We start from the raw sequence: 19,971 nt of genomic DNA on the forward strand, positions 1-19,971 counted from the left end.
AAGTGGGGACGGGGCAGAGACAGAGAGAGAAGGAGAAAGAGAGAATCCCAAGCAGGCTCCACACCACCAGTGTAGAGCCTGATGTGGAGCTCAAACTCCCAAACCGTGAGATCATGACCTGAGCTGAAGTCGGACACTTAACTGAGCCACCCAGGCACCCCAGGAAGTTTCAAGTGGTGAGTTTGGTTTGCAGTTGTCTTAAACTGGTAGTACTCCAAGCACCTGGAATCCAATGCAAAGTCTTTCTGGCAAAAGCCAAATATCTATTAGGCCTCAGATCATTCATCCAGTAAACTTTTCAAATTCAAGGTTAAGTCAAAGATAACCAGATACATAAAGGAAGTAGATGCCATAAGTGATATCCATGGGAAATTATGGACTACAGAAATATAGACTACAGTCTATAGACTGTCATAGTTTTACAAAGACTTCAAATCTTGGGATTGTATAAATTTACTATGTTTACATATGAAGAAAAAGAAATTATCAAGAGAGCCAGAGTTTTATAGTTTAAAGTATAAAACAGATTTTTTTAAATGTTTTATTTGTTTATTTTGAGAGAGAGAGCACATGTGCAAGCAGGTGAGGCGCAGAGAGAGAGGGAGAGAGAGAGAGAATCCCCAGCAAACTCCGTGCTGTCAATGCAGATCCAGATGCAGAGCTCAAACCCACGAACCATGAAATCATGACCTGAGACAAAAATCAAGAGTTAGATGCTTAGCTGACTGAGCCACCCAGGTGCCTCTAAAACAGATTTTTAAAAGATCCAATGGAACTTTTAGATTTAAGAAATAAAGTAACAAAAATTTAAATCTTAGTAAATTGGTTTAACAGATTTGACACAGATAAAAAATGAACTGGAAAAGAAAACTATCCATAATGAAGGATGGAGTGACAGAGATTGCTGGTGCAGACGAGAAGGTAAAAAACAAAAAATAAAGAAGGCTGCAAGTACTTACCTAAAGACTCAGCAGGTGAAAGGAGAAATAGGGCCACAGCAGCATTTGAAGAGAAAATTAGTTAAAATTTCAGAACCGATGAAAAACACTGCTCCACAGAGTCAAGAAGCCCAATGAATCCAAAACAAGATAAATTTATAGTGCTAAATGCATACGTTAGAGAAGAGAAAAAGTTTCAAGTCAATAAGCCGACAACCTCAAGAAGAGTCAAATGAACCACAAGTAAGCAAAAGGAAGGAAATAATAAAAATTAGAACAGAAATCAATGACATTAGAAATGGAAAAACAATAGAGAAAATCAATGAAATAAAGACCCGGTTCTTCGAAAAGCTCAATAAAATTGGCAAATCTCTAGCAAGATTGACAAAGAAAGAAGAGAGAAGACGTAAGTTACCAACATTAAGAATGAGCAAAGACCATCACTACAGATCCTCCAGACAAAAGAATAATAAGGGAAGACCAAACTGGACATACATTCATCTGACAACTAAGATGAAATGAACCAATTTCTCAACCAACACAAACTAGAGAATTTGAAAAACCCTGTATTATTAAGAAAATTGAATTTGTAAATAAAAAACCCTTCCACAAAAAAAATCTCTAGACCAAGAGGATTTCACAGAAATTTCCACAAAACATTTAAAGAAAAATTAACACCAATTCTATGCGATGTCCTCCCCATCAGAACAGAACATCAGGACAGAACATCTGCCAGTTCATTTTCTTTAGCCAGTATTATTGGGATACCAAAACCAGACAAAGAGAATACGAGAAAAGAAAACTACGGTCCAATATCCATGATAAGTATAAATGCAAAAGTCCTTGACAAAATATTACATAGATAACTCTCAAAACTCAACAATAAAAAACAAACATTCCAATAAAATGTGGACAAGGACATGAAGAGACATTTTGCTGAAGAAGGCATACAGATGGCAGATAAGTACATAAAAAGACGTTCAGCATCATTAACTATTAAGGAAATACAAATTAGAACCATAGTGGGATACTCCTACATACCTATAAGAATGACTAAAATTTACAAACAAAACAGAACAAAACAAAAAAACAACAGTGACACAACAAACGATGGTGAGGATGTAGAGAAACTGAATCATTCGCACGATGTTGGTGGGAACGTGAAATGACACATGTGCTCTGAAAAAACAGTTGGACGGTTTCTTAAAAACTTAAACACGTAACTATCATACAAACCGGCAATTACATTCCCGAGCATTTATCCCAAAGAAATAAAGACTTAAGTTCACCCAAAAACGTATACACAAATGTTCACAGAAGCTGTTTTCATGATAGCCCAAAACTGGGAACAACCCAGTTGCCCTTTAATGCATGAATGGCTAAGCCAACCGCGGACTATGCACAGCATGGAATACCACTCAGCAACAAAAACGAATGAACTATTGAGACACACAGCAACCTGGATGAATCTCCAGAGAATTATACTGAGTGAGAAAAAGCCAATCCTGGCAGGTTATATATGGAATGATTCCATTTTCATAACGTTCTTGAAATGACAAAATTATAAACATAGATAGCAGGTTAGTAGTTTCCAGGGTTTAATGAGATGAGAGCAGGAGAAGTGGGTGCAGCTATAAAAAGGCAGCACAAGTGATCCTAATGGTGATGGAAATGTTCTGTATCTTGACTGTACCAATGCCAATCTCCTGATTATACATTGTACTATAGTTTTGCAAGATGTTATCATTCAGGGAAAGTGGGCAAAGGATTCGCAGGATCTATCTGTATAATCACAAGTGAGTCTACAATTACCTCAAAATTAAAAAGTTTAAATAAATTGGCAAGATTCTGTCTTTATATTTTTTTAATGTTTATTTTTGAGAGAGAGAGAGCAGGGAAGGGGCAGAGAGAGAGAGAAAGACACAGAATCCGAAGCAGACTCCAGGCTCTGAGCCTGGAGCACAGAGCCCAACACGGAGCTTGAACCCAAGAACCGTGAGATCATGACCTAAGCCAAAGTTGGAGGCTCAACCGACTGAGCCACCCAGGCACCCCAAGCCTTCTGTCTTTAAAAAGTACCCATTTTTAAATGGTTTTAAATAAAATCTGGAACTAAAATTCCATATAATATCAACAATGGACTGGGAGAATGTCCCAGTTGTCTATTGTATAACAAACTTTCTTAAAATGAGGCAACCTTAAAAACATTCATTTTATATTACTCAGGATTTTGTGGGACTGGACTTCAGGAAGGGCTCAGCTGGGGGCTTTGTCACATGTACCGTTTGTTGGAGTGGCTAGGGCTAGACCCTCCTCTTCCTTCCCTCGCTCTCTGGTGCCTTGATGCACCTTGCCCTCTGGCTGTACACTACACCTCCTCCCAGGGCCTCTCCACACAGCCAGGTCTTTTCACAGAATAATAGTCTTGGGCAAGTTGCACTTCATACATGGTGGCTAGCTTCAAAGAGCCAGGAACAGAAGCTGTTGGAACAGGTAAGAGCCACACCTCTTCCAGGCACCTATGTCACTTCTGCCATATTCTATTGGTCAACGTTATCATAAAGCCTCCCTTCCCAGATTCAAGATGGTGAAGAAACAGCCTCCAAGTCTTGATGCAATGAGAGATAACATTGTGGCAATCCATGGGAAATACAATCTGCCCCAAGAGGAAGTGCAGAATTTGTGAAGGAAGAAAAAAATTGAGATATGCATTAATAATTCAAGGATAACCCCTAGAGGCATAGAATGAAAACTGCAAAAAATTGAATGAAGAAAACTTGATCCAACAGAAAGCAGAAAACAAAAATTAGAAGCACAGAGAAAGCAGGGTAATAGGATAGCAAAAACAAATCCACATTTATCAGTAATTCACAATAAGTACAAATTGAAGTTGAAAGTCCTCAAATCTAGTGCCATGTTATTTACAAGAGACACAAATTTAATATAGAAAGGTTGATAATCAAGAGTAAAAGCAAGGGGGTGCCTGGGTGGCTCAGTCGGTTGAGCGTGGGACTTCGGCTGGGTCTTCTTGCAGTTAAGAAAGTTCTTGTTACAAGTTCTCACCACTGGTCACGATCTCGAGGTTCGTGAGTTCAAGCCCCGCATCAGGCTCTGTTGTGACAGCTCAGAGCCTGGAACCTGCTTTGGAGTCTGTGTCTCCCTCTCTCTCTGTCCCTCCCCCTCTCACGCTCTGTCCCTCTCTCTCAAAAATAAACAAACATTAAAGAGTAAACGCGATTTATGAGGCAAAAATTACCAAAAGAAAATAATACCTGTTAATATCATAAAAGATAGAAATTACATGAAAACTATTTTAAAAATAGATAAATAAAGCCTTTTATACTGAGAAAGAGGGCAAAGCTACAAAAGGTATGAGATATATAAGATACACCCTCATTTTGGTTAGGATAGACTAGTGTATGTTGAATAACAAACAACCCTAAAATTGCAGTGGCTCAACACAAGAAAAGTTTATTTTTCTGTCTCATCATGTGTCCCATGTGAGTTTGTGAGGAGCTCCATTCCAGCACCACTCGGGAAGTCCAGGAGGTCCGCCATCTTATGGCTCTGTTTTCTGGAACACATGATATCTTCAATCAGGCAAGGAAGAGTCGGTGGGGAGGGGTCACATACAACCTCTAGAATGCTTCATCCCAGAAGTGACAGACGTCTCTTGACCGATAGCCCAGTGGTGAGAACTTGTAACAAGAACTTTCCTAACTGCAAGAAGACCAAGAAAGTCCGGGCAAATGGTTAGCTAAAAATGTTTACACCACAGCCTCTAACAACATAGCCTACAAGGAAAAAATTACTCCGCTAACATGGTGGAAATTTTCAGCACACGTTTCTCAGGGACCAGGTTAAAAATAACTTTTGTGCTTCAAATTCTTCTCTCAGAGAATAACTCATTTGAGTCTTGAAACCCTACATTTTCATCTTCTATTTTAATCTTCTATTAAAATCCATTTAGTCACATGGGGTAGAAGAAGGGAAGTGGTGGATATGTTTATCAGATCCCTCTCAGTTTGAAAGCAAGATCCAGTGGGAATGAGTCTTAGGACAAGGAAGTATAGGTAGCGGGTGGGGGTTGTGCAACAGCTAGGAACAGGGCATAGAAAGGGGAAGAAGCACACTTTATAATTTTTGCCAAAGTTACTCAGCAGGAGATGGAGGTAGTATTAAAGAAAAAGGAGGAGATCGAAGCGCAAGCATGATTAAGTTGCATGATTAAGATGTAGGTTTACTTTATATAACCACCACAAGCAGTTGTAACCTTGGCAACCACAGTTAACAAAGATCCTTACCCTGTGACCACCTTAGTTTATGTTAGGTGGGGGGTTGTGAGGAGTGAATTGCCAAGAAAGGAGTGGTTTTCAACCATGTTTTCTTTTCTTTTTTAATGGTTTTTGTCTGCTTGTTTGTTTGTTTTTTGAAAGAGAGAGAGAGCACAAGCAGGGGAGGGGGAGAGAGGGAGGGGGAGAGAGAGAATTCCAAGCAGATTCTGATGCAGGATTCCATCCCACGGACCATGAGATCATGATCTGAGCCAAAGTCAAGAGTCCAACGCTCAACCTACTGAGCCACCCAGGCGCCCCTCCAACATGTTTTCTTTTTGCTGGAATGGGAGCACAAAGCTCACATATAATTAAAACCACTAATATTTATTTAATTCTCTCTCTCTCTCTCTTTCTCTCTCTCTCTCTTTCTCTCTCTCTCTCTCTATATATATAGAGAGAGTGAGAGAGAGAGATTTATATATATATATATATCCCTGAATATATATATATATATATATATATAGAGAGAGAGAGAGAGAGAGAGAGAGAGAGATTTATACCAAATACTGCAACAAACAGAAACTAGAATAGTTTACCTTTTATGAGTTGCCCTGCTTCACAGCTTACATAAAACTTTTGCTTCTGTTATATTCCTCTGCTTTCTGATAATGGTGTTGACAATCTAGGCAAGCAAAAAAGAAAGAAAAGAAAGGCAAGGTTGCCTGGGACTCAACAAACTGATTACAAGCTCCTAATCAACTGATTTGGTGGTAATACACGGCGAAGTCTTTCTCAAACATTCAGGGGGTGAGGAAGATTCCCCACAAAGCCCTCCAATTAAAACCTACTTTTAATAACCAGTCACACTTTATCTGCTCTTTGGTGGCAATTTAGGAAGAGTCCATTTCAAAATGCAGTGGTTGGGGCGCCTGGGTGGCTCAATTGGTTAAGCGTCCGACTTCGGTTCAGGTCATGATCTCACGGTTCGTGAGTTTGAGCCCTGCGTCGGGCTCTGTGCTGACAGTTCAGAGCCTGGAGTCTGTTTCAGATTCTGTGTCTTCCTCTCTCTCTCTGACCCTCCCCCATTCATGCTCTGTCTCTCTCTGTCTCAAAAGTAAATAAATGTTTAAAAAAAAATTAGAAAAAAAAATGCAGTGGTAAAAGTACTACTATATGTTTTAGTAGAAGGAACTTTTTGTAACTTGTTTCCCTCTTTGGTGTATGTAAGGGTAGTTTAAAATGAAACATTAAAATGTCAGCCAGTCCATGAACCTATCTTGACTTTTGTAATAGAGTGTGTTTTCCAAAGACGGCCACAACAATATATATCCCATCCCACAGTGCTATTTACAATGTGACATTTGACTCTCTGGGACCTCTGAAACTACTTCCACAGATTGGTTGAATTGGAAGTGATGTTATGTGACTTCCAACACTAGGTTATTAAAGGCAATACAGCTTCTGCTGGGATTTCTCTTTAGGGATATAGGACTTGAAAGCCATGAGCTGATATATATATATGAAAGTGGGCTATCTTGAAGCCATCATGTGGAGAGACTGTATAGTTAGAAGGCAATGCCCAGGGAGCCCCAAATGACTTAATTCCCAGCTGTTCTTATCTTCCCAGCCCAGGCACCGGACATCAAAGTAAGAGTTCAGATGAATCCAGCTCACAGTCTTCAAGCTGCCCAGCAGAGACGAACTGCTTGCCAAACCTTGCAAAACTGCAGATTTGTGAGCAAAATAATGTTATTAATGTAAGCCTCTAGGTTTTGGGATAGTTTGTTATGCAGCCGTTGATAACTAATGGAATCTTGTTCTTATTTAAAGGATTGCTTTCGGAAGCAGAGAGATAGCAGGTGGAGAAGAGGATATGAGGTGGAATCCAGGATGGGTGTTTGGGATATGAATAAATTATGATAGATTAAAAACTGATGGATATGGTGAATGAGTTAAATTTGGTAAACCTCAAGGCAGACTCTGCTGGAGTTACCATGACAGGAGAAAGCAGAGGACAACATCTGCAAGTAGAGATTGCTCATTGGCCAAGTTTGGGCAGGGATACCAGATCTAGGGCTGGAGATATGTGGGCAAACCTGTCAGTGTCTCTAATGACTGTGCCCAGCTTCATTCATGGTCAGTGTTACAATAGGGACTCTGTCCTCTACAGTCCAAGTCCCTGGGCTCAGCTCATACCATGCTTATTTCAGCCTCCTGCTTTGAGTAGGTGGAAATGCATACCTGTCTTCTAGATTTCTCTACCTCTTGACCTCTTGCTGGGTTCAACTTCTCACTCCATTTGTCACCTGATTTTACCCTGAATCATCTTTACATTCTCCTTGTCTGTCTAGGCCACAATTCTTCTTGTTAGTTAACTGATATGATTGGATTCTATAGATCTCTTAACCTCAGCCAGTCACAGCACTAAAGTCATGATAATAACGTGTGCCAATGTTTTTTAAACGTTTGCCTATTTTAGAGGTTTGAATTGTTTCAAATTATAAATTTTTAAATAAATGACTGAGGATGAATAACCTTGAATATAAATGCTTATCTCCTTGGGGTGCCTGGGTGGCTCAGTTGGTTAAGGGTCCAACTCTTGATTTCGGTTCAGGTCATGATCTCACAGTTCTTGAGTTTGAGCCCTACAACAGGCTCCATGCACTGACCGAGCAGAGCCTGCTTGGGATTCTCTCCCTCTGCCCCTTTCCAACTTGTGTGTGTGCTCTGTCTTTTTCTCTCTCAAAATAAAATTTAAAAAACTTTAAAAAGTGTGGGGGGGGGGGGGTGGAGATACATATATAAATAAATAAATGCTTGTCTTCTTTCCTAAAATTTTCCTTAGTTAAATTTGTTACAATTTGGAATGAGTGGATCAAAATGTGAATACTGTGACATGTATACATTTATATCTAAACCCTCAGAACGATGCTAACAGTATTTACTCTCACCCCCACCATAACCCCCAGTAGACCCCCAGTCTACTTGCTGCTATCAGACTTACCCTGGAAAATCAAATCTGTCTCACAGAGACCTCTTAGGACAAATAAAAACTCAGTCAGCCTAGATCTCCTGAGGCAAAAATATGATATCAAGAACTTTTTAAAGAAATAATCCAGAAATTGAAATGTATGAAAGGTGTGAAGGATAAGACAAGAAAGTCAAGGAAGAAAACAGTGCTAAAGACTAACATGAAGAGGCGTTTCAGTTGGTTAAGCTTCTGACTCTTGATTTCAGCTCAGGTCATGATCTCAAAGTTCCTAAGATCAAGCCCTGCCTCCGTTCTCTCCTGCCCCTCCCCCTCTGTACATCTCTCTTGCACATGCACACTCTCTCTCTCTCTCTCTCTCTCTCTTTCAAAATAAATAAATAAACTTAAAAAAAGAAAGACTGACATGAAAATATGCTTCATTTCATAAACAATGATGGAAATGTAAAGCAAAACAGTGGGATATAATTTTTCATCCATCATCTTGGCAGAGTCTTAAGATTGAAATGTCCAGTATTAATGAGGACGTAGTGAAACACCTCGACAGAAATCTTTCATTGAGTTAAAATTATTATTTCAATAAATTTATTACTTATTAGTAATACCCATGTTTTAATTTTTATTTGTTAAAAATAAAATTATTAGGGGCACCTGGGAGGCTCAGTCGGTTGAGCCACGGATTCCTGATTTCAGCTCAGGTCATGATCCCAGGGTCCTGGGATAGAGCCCAGCGTCGGGCTCCATGTTGAACATGGAGCCTGCTTAAGATTATCTCTCTCTCCCTCTGCCCCTCTCCCCTGCTCTCTGTCTCTCTCTTTCAAGAAAGAAAGAAAGAAAGAAAGAAAGAAAGAAAGAAAGAAAGAAAGAAAGAAAGAAAAGCAAATAAAATTAGTTAAAATTTCAGATTATCCAGAGGGCAATCTGAAAACATAAAAAATTTGAATATATACCCTTGACCTAGCAACTCTACTTCTAGATTTTATTCTAAGAAGATAACCAGACAAGTGTAAAAAAATGTGCTTAGCAACAAGGATGTTCATTACAGCATTATTTGTCATTGTAAAAACCGAATACAATCTAGAGTCCAACAATAGTCAAATTTCATTATGCTATATACATTCAAAGTTTTACCAAGGTACTAAGGACTCCCTTTTAAAAATGCCGTAGTTCCATATGTACTGACTTGAAAATATGCCCAAAACATCATATATTGAGTAAAAAAAAAAGATGTTACAGAAAAAAATTTATATCGCTTTCTTTCTTCCTTTCTTGTTTCTTTCTGTGTTGCATACTCTGCAAGTATATACATCAAATCTACTAGTAGTTATCTCTGGAAGAAGACACTGTGTTAGAGCTTTCTATACACTTATAAGTTGCTGTTTTCTTTTCTACAATGAACTTTCAGAGTTTTTATAATCAGCAAATATATCAGACATTTCCATTTATTAAACAAAGCATTCCTTACTGATTAATTCATTAAACAAATGGCCATTGAAGGCCACCAGGCTCTCTCCTGGACAATGAAGGACAAGGTAAGCAAGAAGTTCTCAGAATCTATGAGGGAAAACAAAGAATTGTAATGTTATATGACCTTGCTAGATTTATATATATGCTAATTAATAATGCTTTGTAAGTGAAATGTAAAATCCATTTGGAACCCTTTGGAATTCTAAGGCACCTCACCACCTGAAGTGTTGATGGACATAATCTGCTATCCTTGCACAGGTTTGGGTAAGAGGCTGGGAGTGGAGAAAAGAGGAGAAAGGATGAGTCATCCTTTCTGGTGTTCAAGAACCCTGACACCCAGGTCTCTGGCCTTAGGCCAGGACAAGTGCACCTTTAGAGACTGTGCTGGTTTCCCAGGCTGAGGTGGAGGCACCCAGAGGCAGATGTGATGATTTCCTTTGAAGTAGAACACACTCTCTTCTTCCTGGAAGATTTGTGATTTTCTGGACACAGGTCAATGTCACAGGGGGGTATAAACATTTTTTGCAAGCTTTTTTCCTTTTCACAAATTCCATGCAACTGACACACGGATTGTCTCATACACACATCAAAGCACAGAATCATAAACTGCTGACCAGCAGAAGGAAATTGAAATTTTCCAGAACTTTCCTGCAGAGAATCTTCATTATGATGGAACCAGACCAAGACTGGCTATACTTCAGGCATCAGAGAATGCCAGCTCCCCCAAATGGTGACACAGGACAAGTCAGCTGGACAAAGAAGAGCATCTCTCTGCAAGGTTCAGGCAGGCCTGGCTTCCAGACTTCAAAGGCACAAGCATTCATTTTTAATTCAAATGACATCTCTTGGTCTGCCTCTCATCCACTGCACACTGATGCCTTCTCAGCACTTTCCTCCAATTTTAGAAGGCAGTGCTGCACATGCAGAGAGAAAGTTTGCTTTGACTTTATTCTTCTGGCGCTAAGAGGGCTTACTTTCTTCTAGAAACTATTGACATGTTGCTAATAATTATAATTTCTTAGCCCCAGCCAGCTTTGCAGGACTCAACAAAACATGTGCCACTTATTCTCTCGGACTTCAGCCTAACCTGCTTTATATGCTGAAGAACTCACAAAATCCTGAAGGAAGCCCAAAGAAGTTAAAGTGTCCAGAATAGCGAACAGTATTTCAGAGAGGCCTTTCTTCCTTATGTAAATCTGGTCACGAATTCTTTGCCTTGCTCAGATATATGTCAAAATACTATAGACTCTTGCTGGACTGCGAGGATAGAGACCCCTGGGCCTTCCCCAGATGGATGAGCCAGATGCTGACTCAGCCATGTGCCAGGTCCCAGGACTGACCCGAGAACGTAAGGACGACCAGCCACCAGCAACAGGTTTTACGCTGACTGAAGCTACTCCATCAATCCATTGTCCCGATTCATGCCTATTTGGTATTCACTGTGCCCATACTGCTGTGTATAAAGAAAAAAAAAATCAACACTTCTCGGAATTTGGCCCATCTGAAGACAGGTAAGAGCTGTATGCAAATACTTTCAGAACAGTTCAAAAGAGAACTCTGGTGAGTTCTACAATGGAATTCATTTTTAGATTTGCTTGAGGAAGAACAAGGCAGAACACCCTGAGGTCTCCTTAATTAATCAAAAATGTCAGTTTTGTCTGTTTGCTTGCTGGTTGGTTTATGTGCATTCTCCCCTCCATCCATGCACAAGGGCAAGTGCTTTGTTCAGCGATATATCCTTATGTATAACACAGAAATTTGCTAATTGAAAGGAAAAGAGGGAGAGATTAAGGAGAGAGAGAAGGAGAAAATGGTGGTAGGAAGGCAGCATACGTGTCACTTAAAAGCTTTATATCTACAGACTTCCAGGATTAAACCCCAACTCTGTGAAATACAGCTACGTGACCTCAGGCAATTTACTTACCTTCTCTGTGCTTTGTTTCTTTACCCTGAAAATAGGGGGTACAATAATACCTACCTCACTGAACTGAACAAAGAACCTTGAGTTAATATTTGTGGCTTTAGGGAAATGTCTGGACAGAATAAGCACTGAATAAACATGTATTACATTTTTAAAATCATAAAGAAGAAAAATTTTCATTGGGGAAAATTTTATTATCTTTTATTTATTTTTTGTTTATTGATTTATTTTGAGAGAGAGAGAGTGTGTGTGTGTAAGTGGGATAGGGGCAGAGAGAGAGAGAGAGAGAGAGAGAGAGAATCCCAAGAAGGCTCCCACCTGTCAGTGTAGAACCCGATGTGGGGCTCAAACTCACAAACAGTGAGATCATGACCTGAGCTGAAACCAAGAGTTGGATGCTTAACCGATTGAACCACCCAGGCACCATGGGAAATTTTTTTAAAAATGACTTTGAGAGCTGTTTGGGAGTTACAATGTGTAGATTCTGCAATTGTTTTGATGCTTTATGTTCAGAGGAAAGAGTCGAGAGCGAAGGCAGAGAGGCTGAAACAACCAAAGCAAGGAATGGGAGTCCTAGACCTCCAGCCAGTTGGTACCTGCCATGAGGGAACAGGTTAATGGGCACAGGCCCCATCCAGGAAATCTCCTGTGTGTGTGTGTGTGTGTGTGTGTGTGTGTGTGTGTGTGTATACTTACTCTGCCATGGATTTCCAGGATGTGTGTAGTTTTCCTTCATTTAACCAGGAATTCCCAGGGAATGGCAACTGCTTTATTCATGCTGTATTTCCCCTCACTTGGCTGTACGACCTTGGACCAGTTGCTTGGCTACTCTGTTGTTCAGTTCCCTGATGAGTTTAAAAGTGACAATGACAAAGCTGGCTAACAGTCCTATTAGAAGTGTTAAATGGGATGATGTTTGAAATGTGCTTGGGGCAGGGCACCTGGGTGGCTCAGTCAGTTAATCATCCCACCGGCTAAGCATCCGACTCTTGATTCTGGCTCGGGTCGTAATCTCAAGTTCGTGAGATCGAGTCCCATGTCAGGTTCTGTGCTGACAGCCTGGAACCTGCTTGGGATTCTCTCTCTGCCCCTCCCCTCCCTTCCTCTCTCTTTCTGTCTCTCTGTCTCTCAAAAATAAATAAATAAATGAACAGTTTTAAAAATGTGCTCTGTGCTGAGCACATTGTAAACATTCAGTGATCATTGAGTAATATTATAACAGCTAAATGTATGTTTGTGAAATCAAACAAGTTAATGATATAAAAAATTGATAGCTGACCTGGAATTAGAAATCATCCATGTGTCCACAGGTAGAAGGATGTGCATTTGGTTAGAAAAAAAAAAGCCAAATCATGGGGCGCCGGGGTGGCTCAGTTGGTTGGGCGTCCGACTTCGGCTCAGGTCATGATCTCGTGGTCTGTGAGTTCCAGCCCCGCGTCGGGCTCTGTGCTGACAGCTCAGAGCCTGGAGCCTGTTTCAGATTCTGTGTCTCCCTCTCTCTCTGACCCTCCCCCGTTCATGCTCTGTCTCTCTCTGTCTCAAAAATAAATAAACATGAAAAAAAAATTAAAAAAGAAAAAGAAAAAAAAAGCCAAAACAGAAGGGGAGCTATAATCACATACCAGAGCAGACTCAAAAATATAATGTTGAAGGGAGATAAGAAACAGAAGACATTTTACGACACAATATCATTTGTTTTTTAAAAATTAAAATATTAAAAGGTAAACACATAACCACATTATACATTTTTTTACAAATTCCCCATGAACATTTTTCTCAAGGACTGCAAAATAGTCTAGAAATTGGGACATAGTTTACTAACCAAATAACCATACTCTAAACCAGGCTATAAATATATAAATACATGTTTGCAAGGTCTATTGGAAAAGAACGCATTAAATATGCAGAAGTGCTCAATGAAGCAAGGGACAATAATGGCAGTTTAAATGGGAGACTGTTGCTAGGAAATGCCCCCTTCCGGAGACATCATGTCCTAATCCCTGGAACCTGTAAATATTCCTTTCGTTGAAAGAAGTGTCTTTGCAGATGTGGTTCAGTTAAGGATCTCGAGATGGGGAGAGTCTCCTGGATGATCCAGGGGTACCCTCACTACAATCATACAATCACTGGTGTCCTTGTAAGAGGAGGCACAGGGAGATCTGACACACAAAAAAGAGAAGGTGAGATGGAGGTGGAGCAGAGAGATTTGAAGCTGCTGAGCTGGATGCCTGGAGGGACGTGGCCATAGCCAAGGAATGCCAATAGCCACCAGAAGCTCCCCAAAGCCTCCAGAGAGAACATGGCCTGGATAGCGCCTTGATTTCCACCCAGGGATACTGACGTCAGACTTCTGGCCTCTGGAACTGTGACAGAATACATTTCTATTGTTATAAGCCACTAAGTTTGTGCTAATTTGTTACAGCTGCCATAGGAAACTAGCCATGAAGAGGGAAAATAAAGAGACAAAATAGTCTCCTGACATGGAGGGGTGATGTCGGATTGTCATGAACCGAGGCAGATAGACCACTAAATTCAGTTCACTCACCGTCTTAAAAGAACAACAAAACAAAAAATTGGAAATGGCCGCACACAATGCCATTGTTCGTTACATTCCAAAACTTATTTAAACATTCCTCTTAAGAGGCACCTGGGTGGCTCAGTCGGTTAAGTGACTGACGTTGGCTCAGGTCATGATCTTACGGTTTGTGAGTTCGAGCCCCGCGTTGGGCTCTGTGCTGACAGCTCGGAGCCTGGAGCCTGCTTCAGATTCTGTCTCCAGCTCTCTCTGCCCCTCCCCAGGTTGTGCTCTGTCTCTCTATGTGTCTCAAAATATAAATAAGCTCAAAAAAAAAAAAATTCCTCTTAAGATGTCCTCAGGTAGTTCCAGATGTCTCCTTTAAAACCTATTAAACATCGTTAGGTGGAGCAGCTAATGCATCAGATTTTAAGTGAGAAAAGACATAAGCAGACATGTCATAAAAGAGGAAATGCGACAGATTAGCAAGCATGGGAGGACTCTCAGCTTCCAAGAAATGCAGTTTAAAACAATAACGAAATTTTAGGGGCACCCGAGTGGCTCGGTCTGTTAAGCGTCCGACTTCAGCTCAGGTCATGATCTCAAGGCTTATGAGTTCAAGCTGCGGGTCAGGCTCTGTGCTGACAGCCCAGAGCCTGGAGCCTGCTTCGGATTCTGTGTTTTTCTCTCTCTCTTTGCCCCTCCCCCCACCCTCTCAAAAATAAACATTGAAAAAATTTTAAAACAATAATGAAATTTCATACTTTTGCCCACTAAAATGGCAAATCTTTTTATTCATATATATTTTAAATTTTTCCTCACACTTTATTTTTAGCCTGCTTTTTCCCACTTAGCGATTTGTCTTCCTAAACATGACAGAAAATGAAATGAATAAAATAAATAGTGAAAAAAATGTGATAAAATTGGCAGTGTCCTACATTGCTGATGACTGTGTCGTTTGAGGAAGAAATCTGACAATATGAAGAGCTTTAACATTTTTCAAAGACTTTGACCTTCACTTTAGCTTTACTTCTAATGTTTTCTAAGGAAGTGATCCTAGTTGAGGAAGCACAATGTTTTATTATAGAATCTAAAATAATAAAAATTAACACAACATAATAGCTTAGAAGAAGGTCAGCAAACTATGACCTCCTGGCCAGATGTGGCCTATGGCTTGTTTTTGTAAATAAAGTTTTATTGGAACACAGTCACATTTGTTTACATATTGTTTATGGCTGCATTTGCACTGCATGGCAGAGCTGAGTAGTTGCCAAAGAGACATTTGTCCCACAAAGCCAAAAACATTTACTCTCTGGCCCTTTATAGAAAGAGTATGTTGATTCCTGATTTAGAGTATGGTTATTGGGTTAGTTAACTATGTCCCAATTTCTAGACTGTTTTGCAGTCCTTGAGAAAAATGTTCATGGGGAATTTGTAAAAAAATGGAAAAATGTTTCATGTTATGGGAAAATAAGAGAAAACAGAATAGTAGGAACTATATGGTTACAATTATGGAATAATGATAGTTACAGTCATTTAAAAAAAAGACTGAAAGGAAGTGTGACAAAACGTTAACATTATTTATCTTCAAATGATGGGTAATACATATGATTTCGTACTTGCTCTACTGTGTGTTTCTTCATGTGTATTCAATTATTCAATGCATATTAATGAACACATTTCACTTTAAAGTATAAAAATAAATATCAATTTTAAAATTGAAACTAAAAATATTAAGTAAGCCCCAGTGCACTAGGTTTCACAGACTCTTAGATTAAAGATATGATCATGTACCATAATTTAGTATCTTCTCCCACCACTTCTGGCCACCTAAAGGGAACGCCTATCCACTAGAGTTAGAGATTTTATTTCCATTCAAATTTATACGGCAGGCAGGGTTTTTCTCCATTTTTACCCTCTTCTTGAGGATGGACACATGCCTGCCTCGTTTCTGGACCCTGTCCCATGCCATAAGAAAAAAAGGGGGTAATTCTAAATAAGGCAAAGGAACACCTAGAATTCTGCTAAGGTGTGTTAATCGTACGAGTAGCAAGTCTGGACTTCAAAGTTCCTTGGCTTGTGACTTGACACCACTTACTTCCAAGGGAAAAGCAGATGAATTGAAAGGTATGAATGACAACCTAGGCCAGAGAAGGAAGAAGCAGAAGTGAGACTTTGAGGGTAGGCAGACAAGAGAGGAGATGGGGAAACAAAAGTAGATGACTCTTTACTTCCTTCTGAGGTGGACTCTATGTCGACTAAAGCTGCCGCACAAGGGAAGCAGAGATCTGTTTTTCATCACCCTCTGGATGTGTGTATGTGAACTTAGCTCAAAAATGAAGTAAACCTTGTAATGGGCTCCCCACCCATCAAAACGTTAAGGGTTTAGCTAAAGGATTATGCTTAATTCAAAACCATCAAGCATTAAGAGCGCAGTGAGTAAGACACAAGCGAGAACAAAGTTAAACTAAAAAGGGGAGGTCAGCCAAAGTAACTTCACTTCCCATAATCACTTCCTATTATCTGTAAGGCCTGGAAAAATTGCAGTATTAAACTTTCTGAACTTATTGGGGAGTGCAACAGTTCCTCATTCTTTGGGGGATGAAGGATAGGGGTTGCTGATTCTGTTCCAATTAGATACAATTCACTCCTAATCAGTAGGCAACCCCATGCTTTGATTACTCCATCGGCTCAGCCTGTGTGTGCAGACTCACTGAGACAGTGTGAACACCAGACAGCTGTGGGAAGGACAGCATGGAAGGGTGAGCAGGAGAAAGTGACAGCCACACATCTATCATTGACCAATTTGGCATTTACTAATCACATCTCATTTCTTAGCCCCATGAACAAATTAAATCTCATTCCCCTTCTTGGAACCAATAACCACAGCTAAGAGCATCACTGGCTTTCTCTGCATCTCTGTTCCTTCATGAAAAAATTTCCCACAGGCGCCTGCGTGGCTCAGTTGGTTGAGCATCGAACTCTTGGTTTCAGCTCAGATCAAGATCTCAGAGTTTGTGGGTTCGAGCCCCATGTTGGGCTCTGTGCTGGCAGTGTGGAACCTGCTTGGGATTCTCTCTCTCTCTCTCTCTCTCTCTCTCTCTCTCTCTCTCTTTGCCTCTCCCTCATGCTTCCTCTCTCTCTAAATAAATAAATAAACTTAAAAACTTAAAAAAATCCCTAACTGCAAAGTGGGGCCTAGAAAGGAAGCCTGACCTGGAAGGACTCAGTTCATCTCTTCACCAAATGTTTGAGCATCAACTGTTGCAGGATTTTTTACCTCAATACCCAGGGTTCGTTGTCTCTCTGCTTCAAAGAATGAAGAGGTGGACACAGAATTAAATGAGCAGCAGGCAAAAGTTTATTAGAGTGTAAGATCAGAAAGTAAGAATAGTACGAAAGCTCTCTTTGCAGAGAGGGGGCATTCGAAAGTGAATGCTAGTGACTCTAGGTGAGGGACTCTGTTTTACAGGGTTTTGGTCAGTTCCCCTTTCCTTCCCCTTGTTCCTTTTCCAGTTCTACCCTTATTGGCTAGGTAACTCTAAATGCCTAGTCATTCCTTCTTGATTGGCTCATTTCCATTGTAGGAGGGGTGGCCTATGGCCTTATGTTCCTTCTGGGTCATAATTTTATGGTCTACTGCTTTTTTTTAGTCAGGTCTTTTGTCAAATTCCTGAGGGAAACCTGAGGGGGAGTAGGTGGGGTCTGTCACATTCCCAAGAGGAACTTTAAGCCTGAGGGAGTTTGCTCAAGTGAGATGTTCTCAGCATTGTTTTAAAATAAGTGTTTTTCCCAGGGACTTCAGGTCTTAATCTTTCCCTTTCTGCCTGTTTTATCCTATCTTTCCCTAGTACACAACTTTGTGCTAAGCACTGTTCTAGGCTTTGGGGATACAGCAGAGAAAATAATAAAGATCCCCACCCTTGTGGAATTTATTATTTTTAAGTTTATTTATTTATTTTGAGAGAGACTGAGGCAACGTGAGTCAGGGAGGGGCAGAGAGAGAGGGAGGGAGAGAATCCCAAGCAGGATCCGCACTGTCAGCGCAGAGCCTGATGCATGGCTTGAACCAACCAGCCGTGAGATCACGACCTGAGCTGAAACCAAGAGTCAGATGCTTAACCGAAGGAGCCACCCAGGTGCCCCCACCCTTATGGAATTTAAATTCAAACATGGGTTGGGGTGCGCCTGGGTGGCTCACACCGTTGTGCATCCAACTTTGGCTCAGGTCATGATCTTGCAGTTTGTGAGTTTGAGCCCTGCATCGGGCTCTGTGCTGACAGCTTGGAGCCTGGACCCTGCTTTGGATTCTGTGTCTCCCTCTCTCTCTGCCCCTCCCCTGTTCGCACTCTGTCTCTCTCTCTCCCTCAAAATAAATAAACATTAAAAAAAATTTTTAAATTCAAATAGGGGCGATGAACACTAGAGAGCAAAGATAATAAGTAAATTATGTTGGAGGATAATAAGTGATATGGACAATAAGAAAGTAGGAAAGGAAGGGGGGAATCAGCACTGGGTGTGGAGGGATCCATTCATATCATTAAATAGGATGGTCAGGACAAGCCTTATTAAAGAGGTGAGCAAAGACTTGAAGAAGGTAAGGGAGTTAGGAAAGTAGCAGCCTTCCTGCTATGAGCTAACGTCTTTTCAGATATTCCCTCCAGGACCTTCATGACATAGCAATCAGAGTGTAATCAAGTCTGGCTTCTTTTCCCAAAAACTAATAGAGAAACCATGTCAAGACCCAAAGGAAAATAATCACTACCATGCAGACTTGAGCAGGGACTTCCTTTTCTTTACCACTGGATTTCTAGAGCCTGCCATGTAGAAAACACTCAATCTCCATTTAGTGAATGACTAAATGATTACCTGCTACATGTAAGTAACACAAGGTTCAAGACCAATGCCAGAAAGACGCCGGAGCAACGCTCCAAATAGGTTGTGCTGCTTTCCTTAACTGACTCTCACCTTCTTGCTGTCTCAGCAAGAGGTCTGGGTGCCCAGCACACAGGTGCAAACCCCTAGAGCTTGGAAAAAGGGAAGTGGCTGGGAACATTTCTCCTGGTGGCGGCACCTCTCTTATCTCAGGGCGTCAACAGCTTTGTTCTATTTAAATCAACTTATTGATCGCTTACACAGAACCTGTTTTATGTTAGCCACGGCTAGATCTTACAGCGATCAGAGTAAGTAGTGTGCTGTGGTAGGAGCCTCTAGGACGGCCCAATGATTCCTGCCTCCTGATATTTATGCCCCTATGTAAGCCTATGCTGTTGAGTGTGGGCTGGATGTAGTAACTGACTCACCTCTAACAAATACAATATGGCAAAAGGGATGGGATATCATTACAAAAAGTGATGGGATTGCATTACAAAAAGACTGTAACTTCAGTCTTGCTCACCATCTCTCTCTCTCTTTCTAGTCGTCGCTCTGGGGGAAGCAAGCTGCCACGTTGTGTGTGACCCTATGGAGAAGGCCACATGGCAAGGAACTGATGTCTCTGACCAATAATAGCCTGCAAAGACTTGTGGCTGTCCCCCCCCAGGTGAGTGAACTTCGAAGCAGATGCTTTTATAATTGAGCTTTGAGAAGATCAGAGTCCCAGCAATACCCTGACACAGGCTCTGAGAAGCCCTGATGCAGAGGACTCAGTTAAGCTCCGCCTGAGTTCTTGACTTCAGAAACTATGAGAGGATAAATCGTTGTTATTTTTAAGCCACTAAGTCTGGGGATTGTTTGTTATGCAGCAGGGGATAACTAATACACATGATCTACCCTCAGAACAAAATATGGTAAGGTGAGTGACACATGAGTGATAGAAACCAGATATTTTGGGTGGAGGGTGTTCATGGGAATAAGAAATAGGT

General features: G+C 40.7%; 1 protein-coding gene across 1 annotated transcript in view; it reads left to right on the plus strand.

Moving 5' to 3' along the window:
- RNF150 (ring finger protein 150) overlaps window positions 1-19,647 on the plus strand; it is a 285,841-nt gene extending 266,194 nt beyond the window's left edge. Inside the window, exon 7 of the mRNA XM_027066582.2 lies at window positions 19,527-19,647. Within this exon, the coding sequence (XP_026922383.1) occupies window positions 19,527-19,615 (89 nt within the window). The 3' untranslated portion in view covers window positions 19,616-19,647. The remainder of the gene's footprint in view (window positions 1-19,526) is intronic.
- The last annotated feature ends 324 nt before the right edge of the window (window positions 19,648-19,971 follow it).

Source organism: Acinonyx jubatus, chromosome B1, assembly GCF_027475565.1.
Source record: "Acinonyx jubatus isolate Ajub_Pintada_27869175 chromosome B1, VMU_Ajub_asm_v1.0, whole genome shotgun sequence".
NCBI classification, from domain to species: domain Eukaryota; kingdom Metazoa; phylum Chordata; class Mammalia; order Carnivora; family Felidae; genus Acinonyx; species Acinonyx jubatus.